The 15,203-nt window shown below is 38.8% G+C and overlaps 1 protein-coding gene across 1 annotated transcript; it reads right to left on the bottom strand.

The window, feature by feature from the left end:
- Nucleotides 1-321: 321 nt before the first annotated feature.
- On the bottom strand, nucleotides 322-14,513 carry LOC128373873 (sodium/hydrogen exchanger 3-like). Its single transcript, XM_053334068.1, has 17 exons — nucleotides 14,506-14,513; nucleotides 14,005-14,363; nucleotides 5,688-5,990; nucleotides 4,520-4,680; nucleotides 3,769-3,847; nucleotides 3,412-3,589; nucleotides 3,074-3,294; nucleotides 2,776-2,978; nucleotides 2,598-2,687; nucleotides 2,434-2,504; nucleotides 2,213-2,342; nucleotides 1,936-2,081; nucleotides 1,423-1,546; nucleotides 1,070-1,243; nucleotides 880-934; nucleotides 706-792; nucleotides 322-623 (listed from the first exon to the last, which is right to left on the bottom strand). The coding sequence occupies exons 1-17, from the start codon at nucleotides 14,511-14,513 to the stop codon at nucleotides 322-324; spliced, it is 2,691 nt and encodes an 896-aa protein (XP_053190043.1).
- Between the last annotated feature and the right edge of the window lie 690 nt (nucleotides 14,514-15,203).

Genomic DNA, 15,203 nt, shown 5'->3' with positions numbered 1-15,203 from the left:
TTTGCTGTGAACCAGAGGAGAAAGTAAAGCAATGTTCAACAAGTTCTGGTAAATAAAATGCCACTGTGCACACAGGATCTCTCATTCTAGCTTTGCTCAGTGAAGGGTGACGTTAGAGCGACAACAGAAGCTGTTTCAAGAGCACAAAGGTTACGGAGTTGTGAATGTTTTGTCTGGAAGAGCAGGATTAAGATTAAACAATGGAAAAGAAAACATTCACTAGTCAATATTTTGAGAGTAGACGGTGCAAAGTCTGAGCTTATGTTCTGTGTCTTTGGCAGCCAGGTCACAGGGAGATGAATGAAGGGGGTCGGCAGGATGCTACTTTTGTTCACCGTCTTTTTGAGAAGATGGTGGTGGTGGAGGTGGCGGTGGCAGATGCTCAGCGGCGCCCCTCTGCGGTTGCTGTGAGGCGGGTGTATCGGCCAGCATGAAGGAGTCCGTGGAGTGAGTGCTAGTGCGAAGCGGAGCCAGGCGGCGCAGGTTGCTGGGCGTCCACGGCAGCCTTACCTGGGCTCTCTGCGAGGGAGCCACCATGCTGCTGCCGACCTCAGACTCCGCCAGCCATGGTGGGATCTGCATCGGGTCCTGGTCCAGCATGAAGGCTGGATTCTCAATTCCAGCTGAATGAAAGAAAGACTGTATTAATGTTTACAGGTTTTTAGAGGTCAAAGATAAGAAGATATGGTGGTGGATTCATTTTACCTCCTGCTCTGTAGGTGACCCTCATGGGGAAGGAACCACCAGATGCATCATAGCCGGAGGCGCTGTCCCCCTCTGAGAACTCAAAATCTATCAAAACAAAAAGTTTTAAAAAAGGCTTTTTAATGAAGTACTAAGTCTACAATAGGCATATAAAACTGAAACTCTGATACAAACCTTCATCGCCAGAAAGGTAGCTTTTACTTTTGTCCATTGATTTTCCATTTGGCATCTGCAATAAGAAGAGATGTACCAGCTTTTGTCACTTGACAGTTTGATCAACAGTGAACAAAAAAAGTCTTGAAAATAAATACCCAGCCCTTCTAGTCTAAGTATAAAATTACATGTATGTCATGGGTTATCTGACCTTTTGCTGCTGGTCTTTCTTTGGATGCTTGCTTATTGTCTTTGGAGGAGTGACACCCATCTTTGTGGACTTGAAGGACTCCAAACGATTCCTCATGGTCCTCTGGAAGATCTCCTGCACTTCATTTTCATCTTTATTGACTTCGAAATGGCTCCGGCTGTATCGGTGTCGGTGCTATGAACCAGAAAACAAACAGAGGAAGAGATTGAGAGAAATGGAGCTTGGAGAACTTGAAAGCTGATGTTTGAAAGAACATGATAATTCATTATTCAATCCATTGAGTTTATTTGTTAAATGTTTCAGGGAGTGCTTTAAATGTCATGAATGTAGTGAATATGGAAGATCATGCTCACCTGTTTCCTGCCTCTGTACAGGTGCTGCTGCAGCAGGTGGTGAGTGTTAATGTCCTCAGTTTCCCTCATACCATTCATGTTCTGCTCGTGCATTTCCAAGCTCACTGATGGCACAGGATCTCTCCTACAGGGGACAAAATCATGTCAGTTAGTTCGTGGCAAAAAAAGAAGAGATTGGGAGCTGGATGGTGAGTTTAAACTTGCTTGGTCTGTTTCAAATGTGAGAAAATGTTGTGACTGATTGAGGACACAAGGGGGCAGTGTTTGAGCATTCGCATACAGGCAGCTGATCTCTAGAGAGTTATTTTTAGAGTTTTATTTAAACATGTAGGCCTATACTTTAACATTGACAGCTGAAATTAATGTAATTAAAGGAATTTGGGTGTTTTTAGTCAATTATTGTTCTTGAAAAGTTTGTTCACCACCAGCCCACCCCAGGCAGGCTTATATTAAGACTTCTAGTCAAATTTGCCCCCTGATTTCAGTGTAAACCAGCTAAAAGGGTTTGCTCACCTCATATCGGACATTCCACCATATTCAATTGTCGTGTCGTACGTGACATCAGGCATGACCTCTGAGAGATCTTCACCAAACTTTTTCTTGAAGTCGACATTCGCAGTGTCATTGCGGATAAACTCCAAAGAGCCTCTGCGTTCACCCTGCAAAAACAAGACCAATGGATTTCTTTACCATCAGCACCCGATAACTTGTCTGTTGCTCACTGCTCAGAAAGACAGGAACTAAACGTGTGGGAGAAATGCATCTCAGTCTCTCTGTCTGTGACACTCACCTCAGCTACGTAGCTAATAGCATCCTTGAGGTTCAGTTTGTGGAAGACTTTGAAGACGTAGTCGCGGTTCTTCCTTGCGGACGGCTTCATCAAAAGACTTGTCATCCATTTTTCCTCAAAGCTATTCCACCTTAACACAAAGATTAGAGAGATTAGAGACAATTATAACTTCATTCAGGCAAGAAATTTTACAATTTGAATGATCAAAGTTGTTTACGTACTTGTCTCTCATGTAGTTGTGTCCTATTTGTCCAGATATGTCTTCTATGGCAACAAGCATGTGATCAAACAACTGAAAAACACAAGCAGAGAATACATAATTGCTGGACATCAAACTGGAAGTTTATGTTTATTACTGCTGCGCTTGTATGTGAATTTGTTTTACCTTATCCTGCACTTTTTCTATGAGCGAGATCTCGGACACTGCAGCTCTCTTTACTTTGAGCCAGGTGACAAGAGGCTTCATTGTTATTCCCTGCAAGCAAAAGAGAATTACAACAGGTTTGTCCACTAGGAAATAAGTGAGCTAATCTAAAAGAAGAAGAAGACAATAAAGCTGCTACCTGAAGGATGACAGTGAAGTACACTACAATCAGAGTAGTGCAGACCATTAGATTCTTCTCCTTTATCTTGTGCTCATCCAGCATCATTGCCAGGCCATACGCAACAGCCCCTCGCAGGCCGCCGTAACTCATAATAACCTGATCTATGAACTCCAAGGGCACAAGCCTGAACTTGTTGAGAATCCAGGTGAGGAAAAACACACCTAAAGTAGACATGGCACACAAACACAGTATGACCTTTGCCATCAGACTGAGTGTCGTTCACTCTAAAGACCGACAACAAAAGACAAAATCTCACCGATGATCCTGTACACGAAGATGAAGAGGAGCGTGAGGAGGATGAAGCCTGTATTCCAAACCCATAATGCTTTGTCGATGGCCGAGATGCCGAGGAACACGAAGATGATGGTTTCTGATCCATTAGCGAAAACCTTCATGGCATATCTGACAGTGGTGACCGACTTCTCGTCCATGTTTGCATTGATGTACTTCTGGCAGGCCATGCCGCAGAAGACAATCCTACAGTAGGAAAAGACTAAACTATGACTTCATCCATGAATCCCTCAATAAATATTATACAAGATGAAACACCAAAATAATAAAACAGATACGATTTCTTAATCATGGAGCACTCACGAAAGGATGGCAGATAAAGAGAGCATCTCAGCAGTCAGGTAGGAGAGGTACCCCACGACAAAGATGAAGCCTGGCTCAATGATCTGGATGTTTTTAGTGCATCTGGTCAGAAGTGAGAGAAGTATACCAAACAACAAGCCGAGTAGGGAGCCGCCAAACGCCACAACAAAGAAGGAAACTAGAGACAGAAAGAGAGAATGTGTAAAAGAAAAGAAAAAAAGGAGATATTATCCCAAATAGCTTCCAGTAAATACATTATTTCCTCACACATACAGTATCTCTGGAGAATTAAACCTTGAAAATTAAACCACATCAACATACTGATAAATGATAAATAACATTAATTAAACTACTTACTTATTCCTTTGATTATTTCCACAGCATCAATTTGGGGTCCTCCCAGAGACACAAATGCATCAAACACATTGAAGAGCACCTAAAGTAAGAGAAGAAGAAGAAAAAAAGAGTATAACTTCCTGCTTATCACATTGGTCTATGTCTTAGACGGCTGATTTGGGAAGCAATGCTGATACGGTGCCTGTAAAGCTGATTGAACGTATGTGATGTTAGGATATTCAGAATTCAGATAAACTTTGCCCAACAGATTTTTGGTTGCAACACTGTGTTGTAAAGAGTCATGTACAGTGTACACTTGAACATGCCACTTTTACAACCCTCAAATTGAAGACATTTTCACGTGACAATACCGCAATGCTTTCTTTGATGGACCACAATATAATCAGCCTAGTATTGTACAGTGTTGTAGAAAGGTGTGGAAGGTTGAAAGCAACATATTTTCATGCCTTTCCCTTCTCATTGCACTTCAGGTCATAAATAGAACTGAATTATTATAATTCATAGCACATATAAAAGAAAATTCTTATTCAATCAAACAGCTCTATGATTGAACAATGATAAGGCTACATAAAGGTGAGAGGGTGAAAGTACTTTCTGTTAGTTGCAGTGTGTTTGCACACTTTGCACTTCATGTCTTGAAAGTGTACTTTCCAGTGACGGATGTCTCTGCGTACTCACCAACTGCTCTACTTCTCAGGTAATGTCAAGGAAAGTTAAGCACAACAGTTGCATAGCATCATAGCGTACGAACCACTGTCACGCCGTCGTTGAGCAGAGACTCTCCAAACACCATGATGAAGAGGACCTCGTTGACGTGGACCTCCTCAAACACAGCGATGACAGCTACGGGGTCCACAGCAGCAATTAGACTACCGAAGAGAAGATACTGAAGCAAACCAATGTCCAGGTCACCTACAACACACAGGGCAGAAGATACACATACAATTGATTTTCATTAACTGTACTTGAGCAGGTAGTTGAGGTTTGAGAGTTGTAAAGGCTGCACACCCTTTAAACGCTTGTCATCTTATTGATGCCTTAAAATCTCCTTTTAATCAATGCCGACTCTCTTTCAACGTACTGTTCATTAGACTAGAGCTACTGTTCTGATCAGTGGTCCAACTACTGACAAATCAACCTAAAACAACTGTGAAATTAAAGCTAATTTGGGGAATTTAAGGAAAAGATGTGATTGTCTTATTTCAGAAGCTAACTCTTCAGAAATATTGAAGTCCAAAATAATTCATAACTTGAATCTGGTGAATTGATCTAAACATTATCACATGTTCAATAATACGCAAATTCCTTTATGAAAACGGTATATTTGCTGGTAATTTGCGACAAAAAAAAACAATCAGCCAAGACCCAGTTTCTATAGTCACATAATCAGGCAATTAATGGAGATACAACCTGACAGGAGATATATACAGGATGTTTCAAAGATGCCTGCTTGGTTGTTGAACAAACAGTCACAGACATAATCACAGTACTTAACACACTTATCAAAAAGAGAAGAGTTACATAGCTGAATTTGATCGTTTTTGTAACTTATTGACAAAATGTATGTTAGCCAAACTAAGATAAGGATGTATTTGTTCCTGATTGTGCTTCCTGCAGTTCACAGTATGTGTAAACCAGGTTAATAACCACTATAACTCTATCACACTCTGATCAGCCCCATCAAATAAAAGTATTGCTCAATCTAGTGTATACCTCTATCCAAATTTGGTTTACATCGTCTCTTCTACATAATACCTTCCTTTCTCACACTCCACTGCAAGCATTCAGTTTGAGGCAGAAATACACAACAGAAAAACCCACAAACTTGATCTCAAAATGCCACAACATGGGTCCTGACATGTTCCGTTTAATACTGACCCCGTTTAGATGAAGTGGAATAAAGTGAATATCTTCCTTACCCATCGCTCCTCCTTGGTGACACCCCCACAGCGAGAGCCCCACACTGGCGGCGTTCCAGCAGGTCCCAATGACAGCATAGGTCAGGATGGCTCCCATGTTGCTGAAGAAGAGCTTGTTTGGCATGAAGTAGCCTGCATCCAGGATGACTTGGGGTAGCAGGTAGAAGAAGAACACGGTCGGTGTTAGTGTGAAAGTCTGCTCCTTGTCTGCACCCCAAATTATGCCACCCAGAATGAAGCCGAAGCAGATGAGCAGGGCGCTCTCTGGGATCACGCTGGTCACATGATGGTTGGCCTCAATGACTATGAAGATACAGAGAGAGAGAGGGAGAGGAGAAGAGAAATCAAAACACAGTAAAAAGATTTTGAGAGATTTGCCTAGTGGGTTCCTCCACAAGAGGAAGGTTCATGAGAATCAATCATGAGACAAGTATAATTCATAGTCTTTGATTCTGGGTAAAACTGCGTATATTAAATTTTTGGTTCTGGAGTTGAAAACTTTGCTTTTGTTGCTGATTCCTCCTGAAGAAAAGAATTGAGACTCAGGATTGGATCTAAACCATAAAACTGAAACTCTCCTGAGGTTGCAAAATTCACAAATGATCAACTGTTTCACTCAACTGAGAAAGTGTCACTTTTTTTCTGGGCATATCATTAACTAGCACGGCTGTGCAGATGAAAAATCTCTGCGTAACGACAAAGAGACCTTTAACTTGACTTAATGGCCTGACAAAGTGTCACTATAGATTGTTAAATTATCAAGGCTACTGAGCCGTTGCATTATTCCATTTCAAAATGTTGATTTATAATTCGAGCCTACAGGGCTGGACTGTTGTTGTTGTGCTGAATTAGTTCAAGTGAAGGATCTGTGTTCGTGCAAGTGCAAATAATGCATTTTCTTTCATTTAAATTTTAAAATGAGTTTTGTTGCTTTTAATACTCTAATAAAACCCTAACCCTAACTTTCAGACTCTAACTTCAATAATTAAACTATAACTGAACTATACTTTTCAGTCCAATTATTAAACTTTGAAGTGACTCTAAAAAGCATAAACCATTTGACAATCTGAGGAATTTCAAATATGGTACAAGTATGCTTAAAAATGAAAGAAACTCCTCTGTTCTCTGGAACAGCATGCTGTGTAGATAACAGACTGCTGTTCACCGCTGCAGTCCGTTACAGTTTGTAACATACAAATTGTCCAATTTAATGACCCCTAAACCAACACTTTCTCATTTTAAACAGAAAAACCTTTAGTGCTTGAATCTTACCATTGCAAAACTACATCTTTTTTTAAAAATCAAGAAAATGCAATAAAATTATTGTCAGTATAAGATATAAAAATCACTGCATATGCTAACATGTCAAAGATCAGAGTTTTCACAAGACAAAAGTGTAATTATCTCCCATTAGGTGTGTTACTGTAAAAACAGCAGCACTTTATCTTCAGAGAAATTTGTCCAACGGCAACATCCATGACATAACTCTCAGAGACTGATCCATACTTTAATAAATCTTATGTACCAGTCTAGCACTTGTCTTGAACATTTCATATTCTTAAGTGTTTGTTACATACCCAATTTAGCCAAAAAAGCCACTAATACAAATAATGCAACCAGATATTCCGTCTGCACATGGTGCCACTTAAATGTCACGATGGGTATCCCCGTGGAGTTGGAGCCATGCTCGTGTTCGTTCCGGTTGCACTCTGACTTTTGATGCTTGAGCCCTTCATCCCCCTGAACCTCTGAGACCCCTGAGTTGAGGCCAATCAGCAACACCAACCCCAGCAGCCACAGGTGTACATGTCCACAGCGTTGCATTTGATCATGTAAATAAAACAAACAGAGCAAGAAGAGAAGCCACACTCCAAACAAACGTCCTTCGTCTTGTGCCCGTTCAACCTCAGATGTCAAAGAGGGACAGTGTGTCACAATTCTTATCTCTTCCTCTTTTTCCTGTGAAAGCTGCTTCTTTTGACTCCTCTGTCTTACTCACTCTTGTTTACTATCACTATCTCTTCACTCCTCTTTCCCTCTAGTTCTCCATCTTTCAATCTTTATCTATGATTTTATATCCTCATTCCTCCCAGTGCCTGTGGTCAAGAGTGCAGTGGTTTCAGAAGCGTGCAAAGCCCTGGACTCAGCCTTTTATATGTATACAGTATCTCCTCTATGACCAAGGTTACGTGTGTGTCATGTGTGAGTTTAACTTGGTGGATTAAAGGGGGAGTAACGGATGTCCAAGAAAGGTCTCCAGTTATTCAGTCACATTTGAAACATTCACCACTCACTGCTTTGTTTGTGCTTTCCGGTCATTAACACATCCACTGAAGTCTGTCAGCATGTGTGTGTGTGTGTGTGTGTGTGTGTGTGTGTGTGTGTGTGTGTGTGTGCGTGTCTGCGAGTGAGGGAGTGAGTGTCTCCACAGAAGTAGTTACACTTGTGCTTACAACTATAATAATTGCTAAACCATTTGTTAAAATGTTTATATACTGGTTTATATAAGGATTAAATAAAGTTTTACTGCCATAGGTGGGTAACATTCTTATAAAGTAAATTCATATCTGTGTGTGTGTGTGTGTGTGTGCGCGCGTGTGTGTTTAGGAACCTTTCCACTGCTTCATCCCACAGCTTTGTGCTTAGTAATGATTGACAGTGATATTACTCAAACTTAGTTAAAGCCTCCTAGTGCCTTGACGTAAGTGACATGTGAAAACTGTCCTCAGGCACACTCTCAAAAAAAATTAACTGCTATAATAATATAATGGAGTTATGATTTAGTTAATGAGCTTTGTTTTGAAATTGAAATTTGTCCTGAAATTTTGGACTTTTAATTTAATTTGAATTCATTTGAATTGAATGAATGATTAGTTACTTTGATAGTTAGTTTGAAATAAATATATTCATCATTTATTTTTAAAAAGTGATACAGATCCTTTAAAAAATAAGTCTGGGGATATTCTATATTGTTGTTATTGTCCATAATCCCATGAAAAGACTATTACCATATGGTTAACTGATATCACAAACATAATATAGTGTAGCGGAAGCTTGGCATGCCAACTAGTTGCTAACTGTGTCTGTGCTGTTTGATGCTGAGCAGATAGTGTTCGGTTAGAGCTTTTTCTCTTAAAACAGTTTCCTGCTGTGGCTGAAAACAACACTATGAGTGAACCAAAACAGTAAAGTTGCAGCTGGAGAGCTTAATATAAAGCTCTGTAAAGCTGAAGGGAGCTGATAATACTCTGTAGGTTCATCACTACAAGTGACATTACACATTATTTGTATATATTAAAAAAACATTAATTATAGCTGCTTTAAAGATTAACATCCTTAGCAGGAACCAATGATCTTGAGACTGAGAACCACAGAAAGGGTATGGAAGAGATTTGTTGACAATAACAAAAATATAGAACAATGGCAGCCTTATTCCGCTAAACCCTTTTGAAGGAAGCAAACTGCATGACATCACTTTTATGTTTGTCTCTGGAGTCAAAGTGAATTAAGAAATGATCTCTCCACATCTTTCTGTGCATACTATCATCATTTCCTTAAACACTTATTCATTGAAGTTTTTTCCTCATGACTGAACGTTTTCTTTCCCAACTGTCCCACCCTGTTTGAGCAGGACAAGGCACAATAGTGTCATCATTGGTAAGATGGACTGGTTTGATGATTTGATACATAAACTCTCACACAGGTGTGAGCCTAAGAGTTTTATGTGAGCAACCAAAGTAAAGTTACTTATTTGACAGTGAAGTAGATGTTATTTGGTGGTATTATCAACATTGAATCATGTTTTGAAGACTTTTGTGCAGTGTATTTATTGAATAATTAAAACAGTTGTGCAGTAAGCATGTTATTGGTTTCTGATGTGGTTTAAACACCATAAATCATCTTTAAAAGAACATTTAGCGTCACAGTCACACATGAATCCCCCTGTTAAAACCTTATTAACTAATGACCTAATACATCCTACTGAACAGCGGCCAGCCTTTAACTTAAACCTTTCAATCATTGTAAAATAGCCACAGCTCTGTGCACACGTTTAGTTGCTACAAAGAGAGGTCAACTTCATGGTACAAGAGGGAGGTCAGATAAAAGTTATTTTCAGACTGGGAGGAAAAGTAGCTACAGTCAAGGACCGCTGTATTATGGTTTGTAAAGTGAAGTGTCAAGTAGCTGTGAAAAAACTTTTGGCAAATGAAATGTGTCATTTTTGACCTCACCCAGTGACAGGAAGTAAATTTATAAAATGATATTCATGTACATTCATATTTTAGGTATGCAATTCATACTTTTGATTCTGGGAAAAACAATAAAATACACCTAAATTACAACATTACCAACATTACAGACACTCAATGACATGACAGTAAATGTTAAAAATATTCCTGCTGATGTTATAAGACATCATAACAGAGGAGAAAAGGGAGTAAAGTATGTACGTATTTAACTAACACCAACAGGTGAAGAGGATGTTTATTAGTCCATCACAGATGAGTAAACCTACATTTATTATAAGGGTTAGGGTTAGGGTCATTTACAACAAGCAGAGAGACATGACTACACTGTGGAGAATGAAAGAAATCAAGCATTGTAAATCTGGAGAAAAAAAAAGGAAATAAGATCTGAAGAAAACTGATGCTTTCAAATAAAAGAAACATTTCTAAACCTCTACTTGCATGGCAGCTTTTAGATTTAACTAGACATATGTTAAACCTGTAATAAAGACACATTAGTAACATATAGTATGTCTTTATTATAACTAATAATCTCTCTTGAAAGTTGCTGACAATACAAATACTGCTGTAACATTTTGCACCAAATAAAGCACAGATTCACACTGAAGCTGCCAAAACTGACTTTAACTGTAACTACTTGCAGACTGGAGAAGAAAAAAAGCTGATTGTGTCCGATTTCATTGTTTTGGTCATCTGAAGAGTAATTTCCTCCATCATATACAGACAGCCACACTCCCATATTTATGTCAGCAGAGTCATACACAAACAAACACACACACACATGCATGCTTGTTCATTTACATTGTCCACAGTGCAGCAAACCATTTACGTTTGTTGTGTATACACAAAATGTTAATGACCATGTTCAGTTATCACAGGATCAAGACAGGACAAGACAAGTCTGCTTCTAATGTGATATTCAGCAGAGGTCAAGCTTTAGGCCCCCATTAGTTACTATTGAATTACTGCAAAGGTGTAGTTTTTCAAAGACTAATCAAGGCAGATTACCTTATAGAGCGTAAATCAAACATATTTCCAGGTTTATATCTTTATTATTGGGCTCTACTAGTAATATCTTTGCATAATTTACAATTTAAAAAAATCCTCATTTATTATTTAGTGACCCTTTAGCCTGTCAGTTCAGCCTCTGTCTGAAACAGGCTGTTTTAGCTCCTCTCTTTTTAAGGCCCCCCTCCCATGGAGCCCACTCTGCTTCCAGAAGCTGCGTCACAGCCAACTTTCAGCTGCTCAGAAGGCTACTATATAACCTACAGCATATATACAGAGAACCAAAGAAAAGAAAAGGGAATATGGAGACTATTAGACAGACTCATACTGTTGGTTTTGGTATTTTATATTTGTCGACAAAAGGATAGAAATGTAACAATGGCAGCCTTATTCTTCAAATGGCCACTTCACCTTTTTGAAAGAAGTAAAGTGTATAACTGACTAAACAAATGTCACTTTTTTTTGGTCTCTGGAGACAAAATGTTTTCTTTTCAATGTTTTCTTTGCCCGACTGTCCCATCCTGTTTGAGCAGGAAAAGGCACAATAGTGTTGGCCACTATCATAGGTAATATGGACTGGTATGATGAATTGATACATAAGCTCTTACACAGGTGTGAGAGCTTATGTATGTTTACGAAGAAATTATGTGAGCAATACATTTAATTTACATGATTATTCATTTAATCTGTGCAGTGTATATGGAACTGTATGATAGACAGTTGTGCAGTAAGCATGCTATTGGTTTCTGATGTGGTTAAAACACCATAAATCATCTTTAAAGGAACATTTAGCGTCACAGTCACACATGAATCCCCCTGTTAAAACCTTATTAACGAATGACCTAATACATCCTACTGAACAACGGCCAGCCTTTAACTTAAACCTTTCAATCATTGTAAAATGGCCACAGCTCTGTGCACACGAGAGGTCAACTTCATGGTGAAAGAGAGAGGTCAGATAAAGGTTAATTTCAGACTGGGAGGAAGAGCCGCTACAGTTTGTAAAGTGAAGCGTCAAGCAGCTGTGAAAAATGTTTTGCTCAATGAAATGATTGATGATGTCATTTGTGACTTCACTCAGCAACTGGAAATAAATGTAGAAACACACATAGACATTTTAAGTATGTTTGATCCTGAGAAAGGTCAAATGAGTAAAACAATAAAATACACCGAAATTTGAACATTACCAACATTATAGGGAGCGACCTGTAGGAGTGAAAATCTTAGACACTAAATGACATGACAGTGAATGTTAAAAATGTTCCTGTGTCCCTAATCTGACCCTATACAATATTGAAATGGATATATATATATATATCCAAAACCAACTAAAAGAGGTGAAAATGAAGTTTATAAGTAGATGAGTAAACCTACATTAATTGTCCATTGTCCTTCATTTAGAACAAGCAGAGAGACATGACTGCACTGTGGAGAATGGAAGAAAGCAAGCATTGTAAGTCTGGAAAAGAAGGAAATAAGATCTGAAGAAAATTAAGGCCATTGTCTGCACTTTTAGGCTCATAGCATGCACATATTGTTTTTGTATTACCAGTAATGCTATATCGGGCTGATGTGTTTCAGTTCCTTTAAAAAATAAGGTTGTAAAATTTGTGATCATTGCTAAAAATGTCAACTATTCAAAAACATCCATTCAATACATAGAAAAAGCTTCGCAACAACCTAAGAAACAAAAGATACAGAACAGACGGCTGTTTGTAGGTATGTGATGCATTCAACAAGCTAGGAACAAACCATCGTAAACAAAGCACTCAGAGCAGGTTGAGACTTTTGACTCAAAGGGAGCAATTCTACATATGTTTACCTCATGTTTACCTCATGTCTACCTCATGTTTAACATAGATACCCGACATCATTGTGGTAAATAAATAACAGAAACACAGAAAAAGCCCCTTAAAAGACATTTTAGAGAACATTTAGCAAGCCTGTATTGAGGACAGTACCATGACTTTACAGACTAAAACCATGAAACATTGTCAGGTGATACGGCAATACCATGGCAATACCATGATAAGATTTTCCAATTCTTTATTTTCTAATACACTTAGGCAGCTAACCTTTTAATATCACGTTGTTTTAGACCATTGAAGACCATGCTGCCTCATGGTAGTACTGGATTAACAGAATTTTGCATCAGTGTAGTAAAATGCTTTGATTTGTCCCGTTTATTTAACTCACTAAATTAGCCAAAAACAGATATTTGCATTGTTATTTTATGTTGATTGAATTTCCATAAAAAACAGTGTATCCCTATCAGCATATACATTCACAGAGGTAATGTGCAAGTTGCAGTACGTTATTTGAGCATTTCCATTTTATATTACCTCATACCTCTACTCTATTTTTTGGGGAAAAAGACTGATTCACAAAACACAGCTTCCAAAATGACCATAAAGTTGAATCAACACCTCGCTAAAAGAACATTGTAAAATTCATGAAGGTAAGATTTATTGCTGGGTTGTTATATTAGACTGCTTTCATTTTATCCGTGCACAGTATCTAATTAAGTGGAAATTGAGTGTATTAGCATCAAAATATGATGCATTGTTTTTACTGTAGATTAAACTACACCACAGTATAAAAGTGGCAGAAATTAGCATGTAATGACCTGCCACAATTTTAAAATACTACTTATACAGCAATACAATTAAAAAATAAGAATATATAATGTATAAAATAATCTAACATTCTGCCTAACAGGCATGTTTGTTATTTAAGTACATTTTCTACACATATTTCTGTATTTTTACGATAATTAAACTGTATGCAGGACTTCATTGCAATATTGGTCATTTAACTTCAGTAAAGGATCCAAAATTTATCCTCCAGAGCTACATATCATGTACGCTGACATTGGATGTGTTTGCTCAGCACTCTACTCATTGAGAAAATGTCTTCATCATAAAATATTACCTCTAATTAGGCCACTTCAGTAAGTCCATCAGATTGTATTTGCTATTAAAATTGCTAACAGATGCCCATCTGTTTTTTGTTTTTTTATGTGGCTGTGAAAAAAGCAACGCTCTGTGTTTGGTAGGACTCACTGAGTTTGCACAGCCAGCAGACCAGGATCCAAACAGCCACCAGGTATGGAGTGGTGACATGGTGCCACTTCCAGCTCACAATAGGTAGAGTGGTGATGGGCCCTCCATGGTGACCGTCTCCACTTGAGCCATGCCCATCGCCGTGGCTTGAGTTCGAGCTCTGGTCTGTGCTTCCATGGTCTGTGCTTCCATGGTCTGTGCTTCCATGATCTGTGCTTCCATGGTCTGTGCTTCCATGATCTGTGCTTCCATGATCTGTGCTTCCATGATCTGTGTGTTCATCGGCGGCCAGGCTCGGCCCACTGGACACCATCAGCAGGACGCAAAGGAAAAGTGTAAATCGCCACATAGCTGCCACGCTTGAGAAAATTACTTCACAGACTCTTAGGCAACTATTACACAGAGGTGTTGACTCAGTGCTCAGGTCAACTTCAGATTGTGTAGTACTCTCTCATTCCTTTCCTGTGCCTCCTCCTTCCCTCTCAGGTCTCTATGACATACGTCCACATCATTATCTGGCCTGAGCGTAGTGGGCCGCTCTCTCTGCTCTCCTCTGAGCTGAGGATACAGTTTTTCACAGCAGGTGAAGCTCAGCCCATCCTGATGCTTGAGTATCTCCTCCCACTTTGTACCTAGACAAGCTAGTTTGGCCACTTTACTCAATGGAAGTTTTGGTGCTCCCATCCTTTCTTCATTGGCTGTGAATAGTTCATGTGTGTATTGTCACCACCACTAAACTAGATTCATTCTAAAATTATTTTATTTTAGAAGAAAAGTCCTCCAAATGATTGATGTTACTGCTACATTCAACATGAATGGATATTTAACCCTGTAAATAGAAAATAAAAAACATTTTCCATATCTCAGATTTAATTTTCCTAGTTTTTGATATTTTCATATTTTCACTTAAACCTGGTTGACATTTAGATACAATACAGTCCTCGTAATTGACCCCAATGGATGGCGACAGCATGAGTAACTGAACAGATCGCTACCTAGAGGCCCCACTGAAGTACCTAAACATGAGATTATCCATCTTTCTTTCCCAGTGATATACTAGATACCTCAAAGAAACAATTTGACATGGGAATACCACTCTTTGGTTGGATTAGTCACAACTCATAGACATAATATTCATCAGAAGCCTGCAAACTGTTAAGAACCACTAATCTAAACCACTTATTTGGAAGTGATAATAA

This window comes from Scomber japonicus, chromosome 15 (genome assembly GCF_027409825.1).
Source record: "Scomber japonicus isolate fScoJap1 chromosome 15, fScoJap1.pri, whole genome shotgun sequence".
In the NCBI taxonomy this organism is placed as follows: domain Eukaryota; kingdom Metazoa; phylum Chordata; class Actinopteri; order Scombriformes; family Scombridae; genus Scomber; species Scomber japonicus.
This window is presented reverse-complemented; position numbering and strand designations above follow the sequence as displayed.